The following is an 18,662-nucleotide window of genomic DNA, read 5'->3' on the forward strand; positions in this document are numbered from 1 at the left end:
CAGGAGTCTGCGCTATTGGGATCCCTTGGCCATGCGCTGTGAGCGCTTCCTGTCTTCTGACCTAATTTCATTTCGGCCGTTGCGGTTAGCGATGGACATGAATCCCAGACCCACAGTGTGTTTTCAAAAAATCACACTGCGTGGCTGGGATTCGTGGCCTTGTGCAGTAAATAGGTTTGCCGCTTACACATGTCCTTACACCTGCTCCAGACTGGGCGGCCTCAGCTGATCCCTTATCGCCTACCACGGCCAGGAGGCCGCACAGTCTGAAGAAGGCGGAAGGAGATGAGTTAAGACAGGCGAACATATGCACTGCTCGTGCCCATAAACCACACCCTCGCTGACAAAATAAATATGACAACGAGGGGCGTTGTTTCTAGCAGGGCGGATGCACAGGCGCAGCCAGCTAACCATGATGACAAAAGACGGGAAACGCTACCAAGGGGGGTGCTGCGTATCATTAGAAAGGAAAGTCACACCTCAGGGACAGTGGAATGGTCTCAATGAGACACATTTTGTACGTGTTGAGTTCCACGTGGGCAAGGAGAAAAAGTCAGCCACCTTGTACAAATGCAGCAGTACTGCTGTACTAGGTGGCTGTTATACATAGAAACACCTGGGGGGGTGGGGCCAGGTTCCCTTTAATTTCAGTTCATGTGCCTGCGTGGCGTTTGCAGGTCACGTTGCAAGCTACACAGCAGGGGAACAGCTGGCGTTGCTGAACCCCACTAACACATTGGCTGGTGTTTTTCTCTGTGCAGCTAGCACTTCCGGGCAAAAACTAGCGGTGTCTGAGCCCAGGGTCAGCAGGAGGAGGAGAGGAGCAGAGTGTAGGCCGAAGCCTGCACTGGTGGCAGCTTTTGTTCTGTTGTGCCAGCGTGGCTTGTGCTGGACACGTTGCCGACTACACAGCAGGGGAACAGCTGGCGGTGCTGAACCCCACTGACACATCACCTAGTGTTTTTTCTGTGTAGACAACACTTCCAGGTGGCAACTGACAGTGTTGAAACCCAGGGAATCAAAGAGGAGCAGAGTGTAGGCCGAAGCCTGCAGTGGAGCAAGTTGAAAGGGAACCTTTAACCCCCCCCCAGGCATTTGTTGCTGAAAGAGCCATCTTGTACAGCAGTAATACTGCACATGGAAAATGGTGGCTCCGAAAATTATGCTCCTTGCAAACGCTGAAGTACACACTCATATAATGTGTCCCCTCACACCGTCAAACCATCCCGGAAGTGGGACTTTCCTTTGTAATGTGACACAGCACAGCTGTCATTCCAACCCCCTTGGTGCCGGGCGCCACCTCCTCAACGTTGTTTGGTTCTGTCACGGAGCCCGCGCTGTAATGTTATCCCTTGGCCATGCACAGTTAGCGGTGCCCGTCTTCTGACATCATGTAGGTGTCAGGCTGGCAGTGCCTGTGCGTCCAAGCTGCCCGAGATCCAACCTTGCAGTGTCATCTAATGTAGTCCCACTGCGGGCCAGGGATCCATGGGCATGCGCAGTGCATATCATCGCCTCTCACTCACCTCCTTCCTGCTTCTTCAGACTGTGCGGCGTCACGGCCGTGGCATGCTATTAGGGATCAGCTGACGCCGCCTAGTCTGAAGAAGCGTGAAGAAGGGGAGTGAGAGGCTAGTATATGCACTGCGCATGGCCATGGATACCAGGCCCACTGTGGGATCACATTAGACGACACTGCGAGGTGTGATTTCGGGCAGCGTGGACGCACAGGCGCAGCCAGGACGACAACAAATGATGTCAGAGGACGGGCAGCGCAAACTGTGCATGGCCAAGGGATAACATAACAGCGCAGGGTCCATGACGGAATCAAACAACGCTAAGGAGGCAGCGCACGGTGCCAAGGGGGTAGCAATGATGGCTGTGCTGCGTCACATTACAAAGGAAAGTCCCACCTCCGGGACGGTTGGACGGTGTGAGGGGACACATTACATGAGTGTGTAGTTCAGCGTTTGCAAGGAGCATAATTTCAAGAGCGACCTTTCCCTTGTGCAGTATTAGTGCTGCACATGGTGGCTCTTTCAGTAACAAACGCCTAGAAGGGGGGGGGGACAGGTCCCCTTACATTTTAGTTGTGCCAGCGTGGCGGTCGCATGACACGTTGCCGGATACACAGCTGGGGATCAGCTGACGTTACTGAACCCCAATAACAGAGGAGCGACTGTTGACTGTGCACACAGCACTTCCAGGCACCAACTGGCGGTGTTAGAGCCCAGGGACAGCAGGAGGAGCAGATTGGAGGTATTGCCGCACACACAGCTGGGGATCAGCTGACGTTACTGAACCCCAATAACAGAGGAGCGACTGTTGACTGTGCACACAGCACTTCCAGGCACCAACTGGCGGTGTTAGAGCCCAGGGACAGCAGGAGGAGCAGATTGGAGGTATTGCCGCACACACAGCTGGGGATCAGCTGACGTTACTGAACCCCAATAACAGAGGAGCGACTGTTGACTGTGCACACAGCACTTCCAGGCACCAACTGGCGGTGTTAGAGCCCAGGGACAGCAGGAGGAGCAGAGGAACAGAGTGTAGGCCGAAGCCTGATTGGAGCAAGTTGAAAGGAAACCTTTAACCCCCCCCCCCCCAAGACGTTTGTAGCTGAAAGAGCCATCTTGTGCAGCACTAAGGATGCAAAAGGAAAAGGTTGCTCTTTTAATTATGCTCCTTGCAAACACCGAAGTAAACACTAAAAATGTGTCCCTTTATACCGTTAAACCGTTTCGGAGGTGCGAATTTCCTTCGTAATGGGACACAGCACAGCTGTCATTCCTATCCCCTTGATGCCGTGCGCTGCCTCCTCAGCGTTGTTTTAAGCTGTCACGGAGCCTGCGCTGTTCTGTTAGCCCTTGGCCATGCCCAATTAGCGCTGCCTGTCTTCTGACATAATTTGGTGTCAGGCTGTCAGTGCCTGTGCGTCCACGCTGCTCCAGATCCCACCTCGCAGTCTCGTCTAACGTAATCCCACTGCGGGCCTTGGAACCATGGGCATGCACAGTGCATAACCTCGACTCTTACTCCCCTCCTTCCCTCTTCTTCAGACTGTGCGGTGTCACGGCCGTGGCATGCTAGGGATCAGCTGACGGCGCACAGTCTAAAGAAGGCGGAGGGAAATGAGCGAGAGCCCGAGGGGAAGATATGCACTGCGCATGCCCATGGATCCCAGGCCCGCAGTGTGACTCAATCAGAAGACACTGCGAGGCGGGATCTCGGGCAGCGCGGCCGCACAGGCGCAGCCAGCCTGACACCAAATTATGTCAGAAGACAGGCAGCGCAAATAGGGCATGCCCAAGGGATAACAGAACAGCGCGGGCTCCGTGACAGCTTAAAACAACGCTGAGGAGGCAGCGCATGGCACCAAGGGGGTAGGAATGACGGCTGTGCTGCGTCACATTACGAAGGAAAGTCCCAGCTCCGGGACGGTATAACGGTATCAGTGAACACATTTTATAAGTGTTAAGTTCTGCGTGTGCAAAGAGCTAAAAAAAAAGAGCTACCTTTTCCTTGTGCAGCATTACTGCTGCACAAGATGGCTCTTTCAGTAACAAACGACGGGGGGGGGGGACAGGTTCCCTTACATTTAGGTTGTTGTGCCAGCGTGGCGGTCGCAGGACACATTGCCGGCTACACAACTGGGGATCAGCTGACGTTACTGAAACCCAATAACACTGGGTCGTATGTTTTTACTGTGCAGCCTGCACTTCTGAGCCGCAACTGGCGGTGTTGGAGCCCAGGAATAGCAGTTCAGGTGGTAGAAAGATGAACACAGCAGGAGACCTGGATGACACCCAATTACTTAATCAGGCAGAGGAGTGGCAAATTCCTGCGAGATCCAGGCCTGGTTCATTTTCAGGAAAGTAAGACGGTCAACGTTATCGGAGGATAGTCGCATGCGACGGTCTGTTAGTACACCACCTGCGGCACTAAAGACACGTTCCGATAAGACACTAGCCGCAGGGCAAGCCAGCACCTCCAATGCATATTGGCTTAGCTCTGGCCATGTATCCAGCTTAGAGACCCAAAACTTGAACGGGGAAGAGCCGTCTGGGAGTACAGTAAGAGGGCAAGCCATGTAGTCTGTCACCATCTGACGGAACCGTTGCCTCCTGCTGACTGGAGCCGCCGGTGATGGTGTAGACATTTGGGGCGGGCACACAAAAGTGTGCCAGAGTTGTGCCATACTGGGCTTGCCTTGGGCAGAGGCACTGCTTCTGCTCCCTCTTTGGGCAGAGCCTCCCCCACTGCCTCGACGCACTGAGCTGCTTTGTAAAGCACTAGCAGCACTCCTCTCAGTTGGACAGGAGAAGATGATGGAATTCACCAGTGTGTCGTGGTACTCCCGCAATTTACGCTCCCGGGTCAACGCAGGGATGAGGTTTTGGACGTTGTCCCGGTAGCGAGGATCGAGGAGGGTGAACACCCAATAATCAGGCATGTTGAGAATGTGGTCGATGCGGCGGTCGTTTCTCAGGCACTGCAGCATGAAAATCACCATGTGCTGCAGAGTGCCAACTGGCCCAGAAACGCTGTCCCCTGCTTGAGACATGATCTCTGCCCGCTCGTCATCACCCCACCCTCGCTGTACACACTGACCACTGGACAATTGTGTCGCTCCCTCCTCTGGACGGAGCTCTTCCTCCTCCATTGACTCCTCCTCATCCTCCTCACAAATTGGCCCCTGCGTACCCCTTTGTGAGGAACCACGTGGCGCTGACTCTCCAGAAGCTGATGGAAAAGGTGACTCCTCATCCTCCACCTCTTCCACCACATCATCCCTTAACCCTTGCAAAGTTTGCTGAAGCAGGCAGATAAGGGGGACAGTCATGCTGACTAGTGCATCATCTGCACTTGCCATCCGCGTGGAATAATCAAAAGGACGCAAAACCTGGCAGACGTCCTTCATAGTGGCCCACTCTGTGGTTGTGAAGTCTGATCGGCGCTGACTGCGACTTCTTTGCGCCTGATGCAGCTGGTACTCCATAACTTCTTGCTGCTTCTCACACAACCGCTCCAACATATGTAACGTGGAATTCCACCGGGTAGGTAGGTCACATATGATGCGGTGTTCCGGAAGGCGGAATCGGCGCTGCAGAGCAGCAATGCGGGATCTGGCCAAGCTGGAACGCCGCAAGTGAGCACACTCTAGGCGGACCTTGTGCAGCAGGGCATCAAGATCCGGATAGTCCCTCAGAAAACTCTGCACAACCAAATTGAGCACATGTGCCAGACATGGGATGTGAGTGAGGTTGCCAAGGGCCAAAGCTGCCACCAGATTTCGGCCATTGTCACACACTACCATGCCTGGCTGGAGATTCGCTGGCAGTAACCACACATCGCTCTCCTGCTTGATGGCATTCCAGAGCTCCTGCGCTGTGTGGCTTCGATGCCCCAATGAAACTAGTTTCAAGACGGCCTGCTGACGTTTGGCCACGGCTGTGCTCATGTCGGTCATAGGTAAACGTTCACGGGTCCATGTGGAGGTGGACTGTGACGGATCCTGCAGAGAGGAATCAGAGGAACTGGTGTAAGAGGAGGAGTCGATGCGTACAGACTGGATTCCTGCAATCCTTGGAGTGGGCAGGACACGTCCTGCGCCACTCGCACGATCTGTACCTGGCTCAACAACATTAACCCAATGGGCAGTGAGGGAAACATATCGCCCCTGTCCATGCTGACTGGTCCACGCATCGGTGGTGAGGTGGACCTTGCTACTGACGGCGTTCAGTAGCGCATGTTTTATGTTTGCCTCAACATGCCTGTGCAGGGCAGGGACAGCCTGCCTGCTGAAGTAAAAGCGGCTGGGCACCTTGTACTGTGGGACTGCCAATGCCATCAAGTCACGGAAGCTGTCAGTCTCCACCAGCCTGAACGAGAGCATTTCCAGGGACAACAGTTTGGCAATGCCTGCATTCAGAGCCTGTGCTCGGGGGTGGTTGGCCGAGAATGCCCGCCTTTTCTCCCATGCCTGGACTACCGATGGCTGTAGAGTAGACTGGGAGTGTGAGGATGACTGGGAAGGTGGTGCTGTGGGTGGAATTACACTAGGTCTCTGGACAACAGTGGAGGAAGAGGCAACACGAGATGAAGAGGTGGTAGCTGCCGCTGTTGGTTGGCCTACGTCTTCACTGTGTTTCTGTAACTCCACCGCGTGCCTGTTCCGCACATGTTTCCACATATTTGTGGTATTGAGGTTGCTGACACTTTTACCTCTTTTTACTTTCTGATGACACAGCTTGCATTTGACAAAACAAATGTCATCTACAACTGTGTCAAAAAAGGACCAGGCACTGCAAGTCTTGGGAGCGCCCTTTTTTGCTTTTTAAAGAGACAGGCTCCTAACGGGTGCCAAAGTGGAGGCTACAGGCTCCGCAGTCTTCCCCCTCCCTCTCCCTCTTTGGCCCGTAAGGGCAAGCTCTTCCTCAGAGCTGCTCCCACCACCTTCCTGTTCCTCACGCCACGATGGGTCAAGGAACTCATCATCTCCACTACCCTCTGCCACCAACTGCTCCTCCTGGGTAGTCTCGGCAGCACAGTACGCATCAGAAAGCGGCACCTGAGTTTCATCATCAGATGCGTACTGCGCTGTGGTCACCGGAGGCACTGGCCCACCTGCCTCTTCAGAGTCAGAGAGATAAAGCTTTTGGGCATCACTGCACACTGCCTCTTCTTCCATTTCTCCAATGCTGCTTGGCTGGCCCCCTGTTTCCAAGCCAAGAGATTCAGAGAACAGAAGTAGAGACGGCTCCTGTCCTGGGCTCTCTGACTGCCTGGCCAATTTGGCAGGTGGTGAAGAGACAGATGGCTGCTCTCCAGTGCTCTGTGCCTGAGAGGATGTGGCACTAACTGAAGTCGATGCCGAGGCGTTAGCTGCCATCCACCCGACAACGGCTTCAATTTGGTCTTCACGTAGCAGCGGTGCACGGCGCTCTCCGACAAAGCTGCGCATGAAGGACTGTTCCCTGCTGAAACTGAGTGACGACGAGTCACCGGCGCCCGCAGCAGGCACAGAATCACCACGTCCTCTCCCTGCTCCTCTCCTGCTCCGCGCCCACGCCCACGTGCCTTACTCCCTGCCCTCTTTATCTTGGTTGACAGATAAAGATAAGCAGAAAAGTACTAAGGCCTTAGTGTGCTTATTCCTGAAATGCTCCTCCTAACAGGTGTAAGAAACACTAATGTTGTAAATTGTGGACTAAACTTTATTATTTTTCAAATGTGGCCTACACAAGTGTTAAGTTGTGTTTGGTGAACTTAACTTTTTTTTTGGTGCAGATCGGGCTACAGAGCTAGTTTAAATCACACGGAGACCGTGTAGACAGCCGTAAACGGCGCTGCAAGGCCAAAAAACCCTCCTCTAGGTTATCCTATATAGTGTTTTTCCACTATTTAGCTGGATACGAGTGGAAAGACACTAATAGGAAATTTTTTTTTCAAATTTTAAACAGGCTGCACTATTTGAAAAAAAGTAAAATTTTTCTCAAGGTATGAGGCAGTAACGAACCCTGAGCTGAATCCAACAGGCTATGGCTGCACACAGACTACAGGGCGAGCTGGGCTCACACGGAGACCGTGCAGACAGCCGTAAACGGCGCTGCAAGGCCAAAAAAACCTCCTCTAGGTTATCCTATATAGTGTTTTTCCACTATTTAGCTGCATACGAGTGGAAAGACACTAATAGGAATTTTTTTTTTCAAATTTTAAACTGGCTGCACTATTTGAAAAAAAGGAAATTGTTTTTCAAGGTATGAGGTAGTAACGCACCCTGAGCTGAATCCAACCGGCTATGGCTGTACACAGACTACAGGGCGAGCTGCGCTCACACAGAGACCGTGCAGACAGCCGTAAACGGCGCTGCAAGGCCAACAAACCCTCCTCTAGGTTATCCTATATAGTGTTTTTCCACTATTTAGCTGGATACGAGTGGAAAGACACTAATAGGATTTTTTTTTTTCAAATTTTAAACAGGCTGCACTATTTGAAAAAAAGTAAAATTTTTCTCAAGGTATGAGGCAGTAACGAACCCTGAGCTGAATCCAACAGGCTATGGCTGCACACAGACTACAGGGCGAGCTGGGCTCACACGGAGACTGTGCAGACAGCCGTAAACGGCGCTGCAAGGCCAAAAAAACCTCCTCTAGGTTATCCTATATAGTGTTTTTCCACTATTTAGCTGGATACGAGTGGAAAGACACTAATAGGAATTTTTTTTTTCAAATTTTAAACAGGCTGCACTATTTGAAAAAAAGTAAAATTTTTCTCAAGGTATGAGGCAGTAACGAACCCTGAGCTGAATCCAACAGGCTATGGCTGCACACAGACTACAGGGCGAGCTGAGCTCACACGGAGACCGTGCAGACAGCCGTAAACGGCGCTGCAAGGCCAAAAAAACCTCCTCTAGGTTATCCTATATAGTGTTTTTCCACTATTTAGCTGCATACGAGTGGAAAGACACTAATAGGAATTTTTTTTTTCAAATTTTAAACTGGCTGCACTATTTGAAAAAAAGGAAATTGTTTTTCAAGGTATGAGGCAGTAACGCACCCTGAGCTGAATCCAACCGGCTATGGCTGTACACAGACTACAGGGCGAGCTGCGCTCACACAGAGACCGTGCAGACAGCCGTAAACGGCGCTGCAAGGCCAACAAACCCTCCTCTAGGTTATCCTATATAGTGTTTTTCCACTATTTAGCTGGATACGAGTGGAAAGACACTAATAGGAATTTTTTTTTTCAAATTTTAAACAGGCTGCACTATTTGAAAAAAAGTAAAATTTTTTTCAAGGTATGAGGCAGTAACGAACCCTGAGCTGAATCCAACCGGCTATGGCTGCACACAGACTACAGGGCGAGCTGGGCTCACACGGAGACCGTGCAGACAGCCGTAAACGGCGCTGCAAGGCCAAAAAAACCTCCTCTAGGTTATCCTACATAGTGTTTTTCCACTATTTAGCTGGATACGAGTGGAAAGACACTAATAGGAATTTTTTTTTTCAAATTTTAAACTGGCTGCACTATTTGAAAAAAAGTAAAATTTTTCTCTAGGTATGAGCGAGTAACGAACCCTGAGCTGAATCCAACCGGCTATGGCTGCACACAGACTACAGGGCGAGCTGGGCTCACACGGAGACCGTGCAGACAGCCATAAACGGCGCTGCAAGGCCAAAAAACCCTCCTCTAGGTTATCCTATATAGTGTTTTTCCACTATTTAGCTGGATACGAGTGGAAAGACACTAATAGGAATTTTTTTTTTTCAAATTTTAAACAGGCTGCACTATTTGAAAAAAAGTAAAATTTTTCTCAAGGTATGAGCCAGTAACGAACCTGAGCTGAATCCAACCGGCTATGGCTGCACACAGACTACAGGGCGAGCTGGGCTCACACGGAGACCGTGCAGACAGCCGTAAACGGCGCTGCAAGGCCCAAAAACCCCCCTCTAGGTTATCCTATGTAGTGTTTTTCCACAATAGAGCTGGAGACTGGTGGAAAAACACTAATAGGAAATTTGAGAAAAAATGTGCAGCAGGCTGCACTAAGAGCAAAAAAGGACAACTGTGTGAGGCAGTGTGAACCCCCCCTGAGCTGAATACAACCGGGTATATGGCTGCACACAGACTACAGAGTGAGCTGCACACACACACACACACAGAGACCTTGCAGAACGCTGTTAAAACAGCGCTGCAAGGCAAGAGCAAGGTGAACAGTGAAGAACACACAGCGTTTTGCTAAATTAGCCTTTGGAAAGGAAAATAAAGCAATTAGCTAGCTCGACTGGCCCTCAGTTAGAACACAGCGTCCTGTCCCTAACTGAAATCACAGCAGAGTGAGCGCAAAATGGCGGCAGCGTTTTTTATAGTGCAGAGTGACATCATTTCAGCAGCCAATCCAAGCCTTGCCAGTACTTACATGCCCACCATGCTAAACAGGATGTGCCCACACTTCCAATCATTCCTCATTGGCTGCTGCGTTCAGTTTGAATTCTGGGAACTTCCGATTCCGGTATCCGATACGCGGGAAGTATCGGAATTCGGTATCGGAATTCCGATACCGCAAATATCGGCCGATACCCGATACTTGCGGTATCGGAATGCTCAACACTATCCTATACACATTCGTCTTCCTACAAAAAAAATAAAACATATTATTTATTTATTTTAGAACATTTCTCAGTTTCTCAACTTTTTTTTCTCATCTGGAATACTATGTCCAGTTCTTGGGCACCACATTTTAAAAAGATAGAAAAACTAGAGCATTTTCTTTTTTTTTTTTATCAGATAGATTTTTATTATCCGCAAAGAATAAACAATCAGAATATTTCTCATGGCAATGTTTCATTAAACATTTACAGATAACTTTTTCCCCCCCGACCCAGAGCCCCCCCACCCTGCCCAACCCGAGACCTCAGCCAGAGCCACCCCACTTCCCATCATCATACAACCATTTGAATAAAACATCCGTTATATTTCCATTGAATACTAGGTTCCCTATATTCTCATTTATCATCCTAATTCAAGTCCATCCACGGTTGCCACAGCTTGTGGAAGATGTCCAGCTTATTCCTTTTGGTGTAGATACTTTTCTCCAAAGTAAGTATATGCTCCGCTTGCTTAAGAAAGTCTCTTCTTGTTGGAGGTTCCTCTCTAATCCAAAATTTGGCGATCAATTTCCTAGCAATGAATAACAATCGTGCAATAGCTATTTTAAACATGTTGTCCGTAACAATTTCCTCCACATATCCCAATATGCAAGTCAGTGGAACCCTAGGGACAGAACATCCATACACCAGTTCAATACGATTTAAAACAACTATCCAGAAGGAGGACAGTCTAGGGCACTGCCACATCATATGCAATATCCCCGCCTGGGATTGTGAGCACCGAGGGCAGTCCGAGTTCTGCCTAAGCCCAGCCTTGAACAACCTGTCAGGGGTTCTATAGGCCCTATGGATTACGAATAACTGTGATAGCCTGCCTGGTTCACTCATTGATATCTTGGGCACATATTCTAGGACCGACTCCCATCTATCATTGTCAATTATTCCCAATTCAGCTTCCCATTTCCCTTTGGCTCGGATGGGATATTTTTCCAGGAAAGAAAAAAGTAGAAACCCATATATTTCTGAAATCGCCCCCTTCGTGCAGCTATTCTTAAGGATATAGTCGATCATGAGATCAATCTGTACCACTATGGCTCCCCTTTTATTCTGTGCCTGATAAGCATGAGAGATACGATTATACTGGAACAATTCAGACCGTGGCAACTGAAATTCTTCCTGCAACTCCTCAAATGTTTTAAGTCTGCCCTGACTTATCAGCTGCCCCAGCCATTTAATACCTGCTGCAGACCAAAAGTGAAAACCCTCCCTCTGCCTAAATTCCGGTAGATAAATGTTGTCCCAAATAGGCGAGAATCTGGTGAACCCACTCACTTCCCTAATGAGTTTGACTTTTTCCCATACTCTGTGAATTAATTTGATAGTGCACCCATGTGAACCCCTTTTTTTGAATTGTCCTCCCTCCAAACTGTCACTCAAAACGTCTGCCTGTAGTAAGAACCTCAAGCTATTAGGTATTTGCACACTCCCTGCCTCCTCCCCCCATCCTTTGAGATGTTGACACTGTGCTGCTAAGAAGTATAGCCATGGATTAGGAAGTGCAAGACCCCCCTCTGTTTTGGCCCTCTGAAGTATCTCCTGTTTAAACCTAGGACTCTTTCCTCCCCATATTAATTCCCCAAACAAAGACCTAATCTTACGGAATCTGCATTGTGTAATCCAAATGGGAGAGTTATGTAGCACGTACAACAACTGTGGCATTACAATCATCTTTAAGAGGTTCACCCTACCAACCACCGATAAATGTAATTTGTTCCATGCCGCAATCTTGGTACGAATTTTCTGCATTAATGGACTTAAATTCAGTTCCTCAAAGGTAGTTAGAGGAAGAGCAATCTGAATACCCAAATATTTGAATTTTTGAACAATCTTTAATTTTGTGGTTATCGCCCTCTCTCCACTGCCCATACTGTCCCCCTCAATCAACAACATACAAGACTTATCCCAGTTTATTGTGAGACCCGAAAACCGACCAAACTCCTCAATCAAAGCAACCGCATTGCACAGGGACCTTTCAGAATCCTCCAGGAACAACAAAATATCGTCAGCATATAATGCAATTTTGTCTTCCCTCCTACCATAGATGTAACCTCTAACCTCCTGAGCACCTCTTATTTTAGCCGCTAACGGCTCCACGGCCAGAGCGAAGAGCAACGGGGACAGCGGACACCCCTGTCTGGTACCCCTAAACAGCGGGAAACTCTCTGACAAATTATTATTAACTCTAATTTTTGCCATTGGGAACGAGTACAGCAACTTAACCCAGGAGATGAATTTTGGACCAAACCCCAGGCGATCCAGTACCGACCACAAGTAACTCCACTCCACACAATCAAAGACCTTGTGGGCATCTAAAGACACCACAACTCTTTTTCCGGCATTGTCTGCAGGAATTTGCATATTTAAAAATAGCCTTCTCAAGTTAATTGCCGTGGATTTATTGGGCATAAAGCCAGACTGGTCTGGGTGAATCAATTTATCGATCACTTGGGTCAGCCTGTTCGCCAGGGCCTTCGCCAAAATCTTTATGTCAGCCGTTAGAAGTGAAATTGGTCTATACGACTCCGGCTGTTGAGGATCTTTATCAGCTTTAGGAATAACCACCACGATGGCCTCTCTCATTGATGGGGGCAGCACTCCCCTCTCCAACGACTCAGAGAACACTCGCTCCAATTTGGGCATTAACTCTGCATTAAGAATTTTATAAACCTCTACTGGGATACCGTCCGTCCCCGGAGCCTTGCCCCCCGCCATATTCGCCAAAGCCGCCTTCAATTCTTCCTCCCCAAGCGGTCTATCCATCCACTCCCTTTCCTCTCTACCTAGTCTGGGTAAGTCAACCTCTTTCAGATATCTATTCATTTCCTCAGGACTTTTATCCACCCTAGAGGAATATAATTTACTATAAAATCTCCGAAAAACGTCTAAAATTCCCCCCCCCTGAGTAACCGTTTTACCTTCCTCTGTTCTTATGGAGTATACATGTGAAGAATCCCGCTGCGCAGAAACCACCACCGAGAGCAAATGTCCTACCTTCTCTCCCTCAGAATAAATTGTTTCCTTTTGAAAGGCTCTCAACCTATCTGCCCTACGCATATGGAGTTCATCGACCGCTACCTGAGCCGCCCTCATACGAAGTTGTGCTTCTCTTGAATTCTGAGAGGCCAGTGTCTCTTCCGCCACCCTCAGTTCCTCCATCACTGCATTGTCTTGAATTTTAGACTTAGTTTTATGTCTCGAGATGTCCCGGAATAAAATTCCTCTCAGGTATGCCTTCATGGTGTCCCACACTACAAGATTCCCCGCACTCCCTTCATTTATCCTGAAAAACTCCCCGAGTTCAGTTCCCACCTGTTCCATATCCAAATACTGTAGCCAGGAGGGGTGAAATTTCCATCCCAACCCCGTCAGACCACTCTTCCCAGTCATTTGTACAGAGACCAGTACTGGGCTATGGTCCGATATTACTCTAGGCCTATACTCCACCTCATGTATTAGATTATTCACCCCCCCATTTCCCAAAGCCACATCAATGCGAGATAAAGATCCGTATGTTGCTGAATAACATGAGTAGGCATATGTCCTAGGATTACGCACCCGCCACAAATCTATCCATCCTATTTCTCTTAGATAATTTCCAAAAGGAGTAGAGTTCCCTTCACTTCTCAACTCTGCATGTCTACCCTTGTCCCAGTGATCATTAGATATATTGTTCACATCCCCCACTATAAGGAGGGGCACCCCATCCCACCTACCCGTAATTTCCAGAATCTCCTGTATCTTTTTCTTGGAATATGGTGGTGGAATATAAATTGACACAATACAAATTAACCTGTTAAATATCTTGCATACTAAAAACACAAATTGGCCGTCTTTATCGGTGGTTACCTCAATCTCTTCAAACGGAACACTAACGTGTATCAAAATTGACACACCTCTGGCATAATTTGAGAACGTTGAGTGATACGCCTTTCTCACCCATCTCTTCTGTAGAATAGCAACCTTTTCCTTCACTAGGTGAGTTTCCTGCAGACATATCACTGAAGGCCTCTGTTTCAGTACATATTGGAAAATAGCTGTTCTTTTAGTAGCATTTGCAAGGCCCCTAACATTCCAACTTAGGATTTTAACCTCCCCACCCATTATAGCTTATAGAAACAATGAATGAGTTCAAGCTCCCTAAGGTCTCAACCCCAACTCCCACCCCCTCCCTCCTCCCCCCCCCCATCCCCAATTCCCAACTGAAATAACTCTCTATCTCTCCCCTCTCTTTAAGCCCACCCAACTCCTCTCTACTCTTAGAATATCAAAATAAACTCTCCCTCTCAATTTGAGATCTGGGAACGCTGTTTCACAACCTAACGATAAAAACTCTGCGTTCCTTCAGCTCCCCCGCCCACCATAGCCAAAATGCAAATTTCGTTGCGCCGCCGAACACAACCTGATGATATCAATATACCATAAAGTCACAGTATAAGTACCAGTTAACTATCAAACCAAACATAACAGTGAAGGGTTAACAATTGCCTCAGTAGCACTTAAATCAGTTTCAGCGGGTCTGCCCCGTTTTGACATGCTTAGTATTGAGATCCAGCCATTGTGACGCCTCCTCTGGATTTTGGAAAAAATGCACCCGATCCAGAGCCACCACCCTTAATTTTGCTGGGTAAATCATTGAATAACGGACATCTAAGTCTCGCAACCTCCTCTTGACCTCTCCAAACTTCATCCGAAGCTTTTGGACCGCCGCAGAGTAATCCGGATAAAGGGAGACCCGATTACCATCAATGGTCAGCTCATCACAATTCCTGGCTTTCCTCAACAAAATGTCTCGGTCCTGATAGTTCAGAATTTTAGCCAAGATAACTCTTGGGGCCGAGCCGGGGGGGAGGGGTCTGGTGGGCACACGGTGCGCTCTTTCAACGGCAAACATCTTAGTAAGGCCATCTCCACCCACAGCGTTTTTTAGCCATGCCTCAATATAAGCCGTGGGGTTGCTCCCTTCCGCCTTTTCTGGGACCCCCACAATCCTTAGGTTGTTCCTGCGGGATCGGTTTTCAAGGTCATCAGTCTTAAACTCCAGATCAGCAATACGTTGAATATACTTTTTTTCCCTGTTTAACAATTCACCAATCCGATCTTCTGCACTCCCAACCCTTTCTTCCACCTCTTCCACTCTCTTTTCAACTTTACGCATAGCAGAGTTTAAAGCGACCATCTCTCCCTTTAATTCATCCGCTCGTAGGTTTAGAGCCCCCAGGGCAGACTTACAGTACATCACCACTGAAAATATGTCCTTCAGAGTCGGCTCCTCCATTTCTGGCATGTCAGACTGTGCAGGCAGAACAGCTCCTGCGGCCCTCGTAGGAGATCCTTGGTCTGACCCACTGCACTGTAGCTGAGCCCCTCCTTCCTGCTGATCTCCGGGGGCACCAGCTGCTCCAGACTCCACACTTCCAGCCTCTGACTGTAGATTTACAGCCTCCTCTGACCTGGCAAATCGCTCCAACTTGGCAATCACATCCATCTTCCTCTGATAAGCAGCGCTTGCCCTCGCCGCCTCCTCTGCAGTCTCAGCGCCATCTTGGGCCTGTGAGCTTCCCGCAGCTGTCAGCTCCTTCTGTCTCCTGCGTGTCATCCTCAGATAAGATTCCGTTCCTTCGGGTCACACCTCGCTCCCCGAGACTATGTGCACTCCTGAGAGTATGATTTGCGCTCGGCGGCGCCTCTAAGGGGTTAATACAGAGATAATGAAGCGGGAGAGCTCTGTTGCACGTCTGTTCACATCGCCTGCTAGGCCACGCCCCAACTAGAGCATTTTCAGAGAAGAGCTACCAGAATAGTGAGCGAATTGCAAACTATGCCCTACGAGGAACAGTTAAAGGATCTGGGAATGTTTATCAAGAAGATGCAGATTAGATATTAGAACATTTTTTTTGACAGTGAGAATGATCAATGAGTGGAACAGGATCTCATGAGAGATAGTGAGTTCTCCTTAAATGGAAATTTTCAATCAAAGGATGAGACAGTTTAGCAGGGGTTTTGATACAATGACCCTGGAGTATCCTGCAAACTCTAATATTCTATTATTCTATGTAAATTATGTGATTGTTTGTAGATGATTACTAAATGTCAGTCAATCCCAAACCCGACCCAAAATTAAAGACTCCGTTTTGACCTTCCATGCAAATGAGTGGTTTCTCAAGATAATGACTTTTCACCTAACACAATATTTATTTTACCTGCGGAGAACGGCATAAAAGCTGCTTGTTTCTTCACTGCCCCTTTATCATCTAGGAACTGATCCGGAGAGAAGAGCTCTGGTTGTGGAAACTGTCCAGGATCCTTTAGTACAGTTGTCAATAACGTAAACACATTTGTGCTCTGAAAGTCCAAGAAAGAAAAATGAGATTAAATTCTTTATCTGAAAAGAGTTTTCCTAAAGTTTTTATTAACCACTATATTTATGTTTCTTATGTAACACAAACATAATCCACAGAACTGTTCAGAGATAAACAGATTTCACATTAGTCCTGGATGAACCTACACAAGCATGAGCAGAAAAACTGTACAGAGAGATAAAAGTGCCAAATACCTAAAACATAACTGTTGTCTGCAGACATTCGATCTAACATTTATGAAGGACAGTGCATAAAACGACAACAGAAAATAATTTTTTTGATGGTTAGATAAAATAACTTCACATTGAAAGCTATGGTGAAGATATTGTATCTAATGTTCTTGAGTCTTTCTATGGTGGTCTAAGTCTTGAGTTTATTCTGGCCCATTAGAAGCTTCAGGATAAAAGTTGTTAGGCCTTTACTCATTCCACTCAATTTCAGACCGCATTTTTGCCTCTTAAGTTTGGTTCCCATTATGCTTAAATTTTATGACCAAGCATATGGGCCAAAGAAAACTCTGCAGACAATTGGAGTCAGATGTAGACAGTGGCAGACATCTGGGGCATATGCTTGGGGCAAAGGTATATGCCAATCTTACAGCCCAAACATGGTGTGCACTTATCCTCAGAGAATATCTGATATTCTATCTCTCCATCCTTTCTTTATATTATCTCAAACTGTTACCTTTGGAATGGTATAATTTCGAAATAAGGTGTCCTCTGTTGTACAGTGGGGAACCCCCATGGGAACTGTATCACTGAACCGCTGGATCTCACAGATTACAGCTTCGGTGTAAGGCATGTTGGTTCGATCTTCTGCTGATGGCTGACGGTCAACAATCACATGGTCAATTTCATCTTGGATTTTTGCTAAATTGAATAAATATTTGAAGTTAATTGGGCTTCAAAGTTACCGAAGGGAAAGGTTTGTGAAAGGGTGAGAAGATATAATTGTTCACAACAAGGTTATATAATTAATTGAGATGAATCAATAATTAATGAATTGTGAAGGTATAAAGTAATTATGAGGTTGTATAAAATTTTCTTCGAGCCTGAATAGCAATCTAAGTGTAGCTATGTCCTTAGGTTTTGTACCTTGAATTTCAGGATATTTTAGTAGAGCGAGGAAGCCATATCGTAGGGTGGTACTGGTAGTCTCTGTCCCAGCAAAGAACAAGTTCATTGATGATCCTACAAGATTCTCTTTATGAAATTCTGAGGTTGTTTTTTGTTTTTCCTGTAAAAAGAAAGTTTAGCGAATCACGTCTAGTAAGCAAGATGAGTGGAAGGTTTATATATGTGAATTTTAGAATAACCTAACAGAACAATCATCACGTAACATCCCTGGTCATGAATGAGCCTTGTACAGAATATATGTATTATACAATGCATTAATACTGTCTAGTGGTGTCTTAATTAAATTCTCAAGAAAGCCCTAAAAATAAGATATTTATCATCTGTTTTACCTGTTGCATCTTTACCAGAAAGCAATCAATAAAATGTCTGGTAGAGTCAATGTTAAGGGTGTTCACACTTTCCTCCACCTCGTGAATAAATTTTTTCAGGTCGAATAGATGCTGAATACCTTTCTGGTGAGGACCAGGAATATGGCGCATAAGTCCATGCAAGTAGAAGAAAAGCTAAAAGAATGAAATTGGTTACGTTAGTGAAAAATAATCTTGAGAGATTGGTTCTAAAAAAAAGTAAAACAGCAAAAAAAAAGTAAAACAGCAGTACTCACCAAGCCAAAAACAGAATTCATGAATCGAACAGCCCCGGTGATATTTTTAAGAAGAGACAAAAATCGTTCATCTTTGTAACTAAACCTCTTGCCAAATAAAACAGAGCAGATAATGTTGGATATGGCACAACTAAAGAAAAAAGTTGGGTGAAATAGTTCCCCTATGGAGAGAAAAAAAAGAGAAATTTTACCTATATTATTTAGTAAAGGTTTCTTCTACTCTCTTCTTCTTTCAGTTGACCGTATAGCCTACGTCCACTTTTTGTACTTTAGTGAATTTTAACTTATTTATGAAGAATTATTTCACAATTATTGTTTTGTTTCGAGCAACTGGATATTGAGCTAGATTTGTCTGATATTATATTATAGCATTGTAAGGAGTCTACATTTT

At 47.1% G+C, this 18,662-nt stretch overlaps 1 protein-coding gene across 1 annotated transcript in view; it reads right to left on the reverse strand.

Annotated features, from left to right (window-relative positions):
* The window catches only part of LOC138661750 (cytochrome P450 2B11-like), a 35,317-nt gene that overhangs the window by 12,782 nt on the left and 3,873 nt on the right, over nucleotides 1-18,662 (reverse strand). Inside the window, exons 4-8 of the mRNA XM_069746644.1 lie at nucleotides 18,272-18,432; nucleotides 17,997-18,170; nucleotides 17,626-17,767; nucleotides 17,216-17,400; nucleotides 16,373-16,514 (exon numbers count right to left, since the gene is read on the reverse strand). Of these exons, the coding sequence (XP_069602745.1) occupies nucleotides 16,373-16,514; nucleotides 17,216-17,400; nucleotides 17,626-17,767; nucleotides 17,997-18,170; nucleotides 18,272-18,432 (804 nt within the window). The remainder of the gene's footprint in view (nucleotides 1-16,372; nucleotides 16,515-17,215; nucleotides 17,401-17,625; nucleotides 17,768-17,996; nucleotides 18,171-18,271; nucleotides 18,433-18,662) is intronic.

The sequence above is a fragment of the Ranitomeya imitator genome, chromosome 2, assembly GCF_032444005.1.
Source record: "Ranitomeya imitator isolate aRanImi1 chromosome 2, aRanImi1.pri, whole genome shotgun sequence".
Lineage (NCBI taxonomy): Eukaryota > Metazoa > Chordata > Amphibia > Anura > Dendrobatidae > Ranitomeya > Ranitomeya imitator.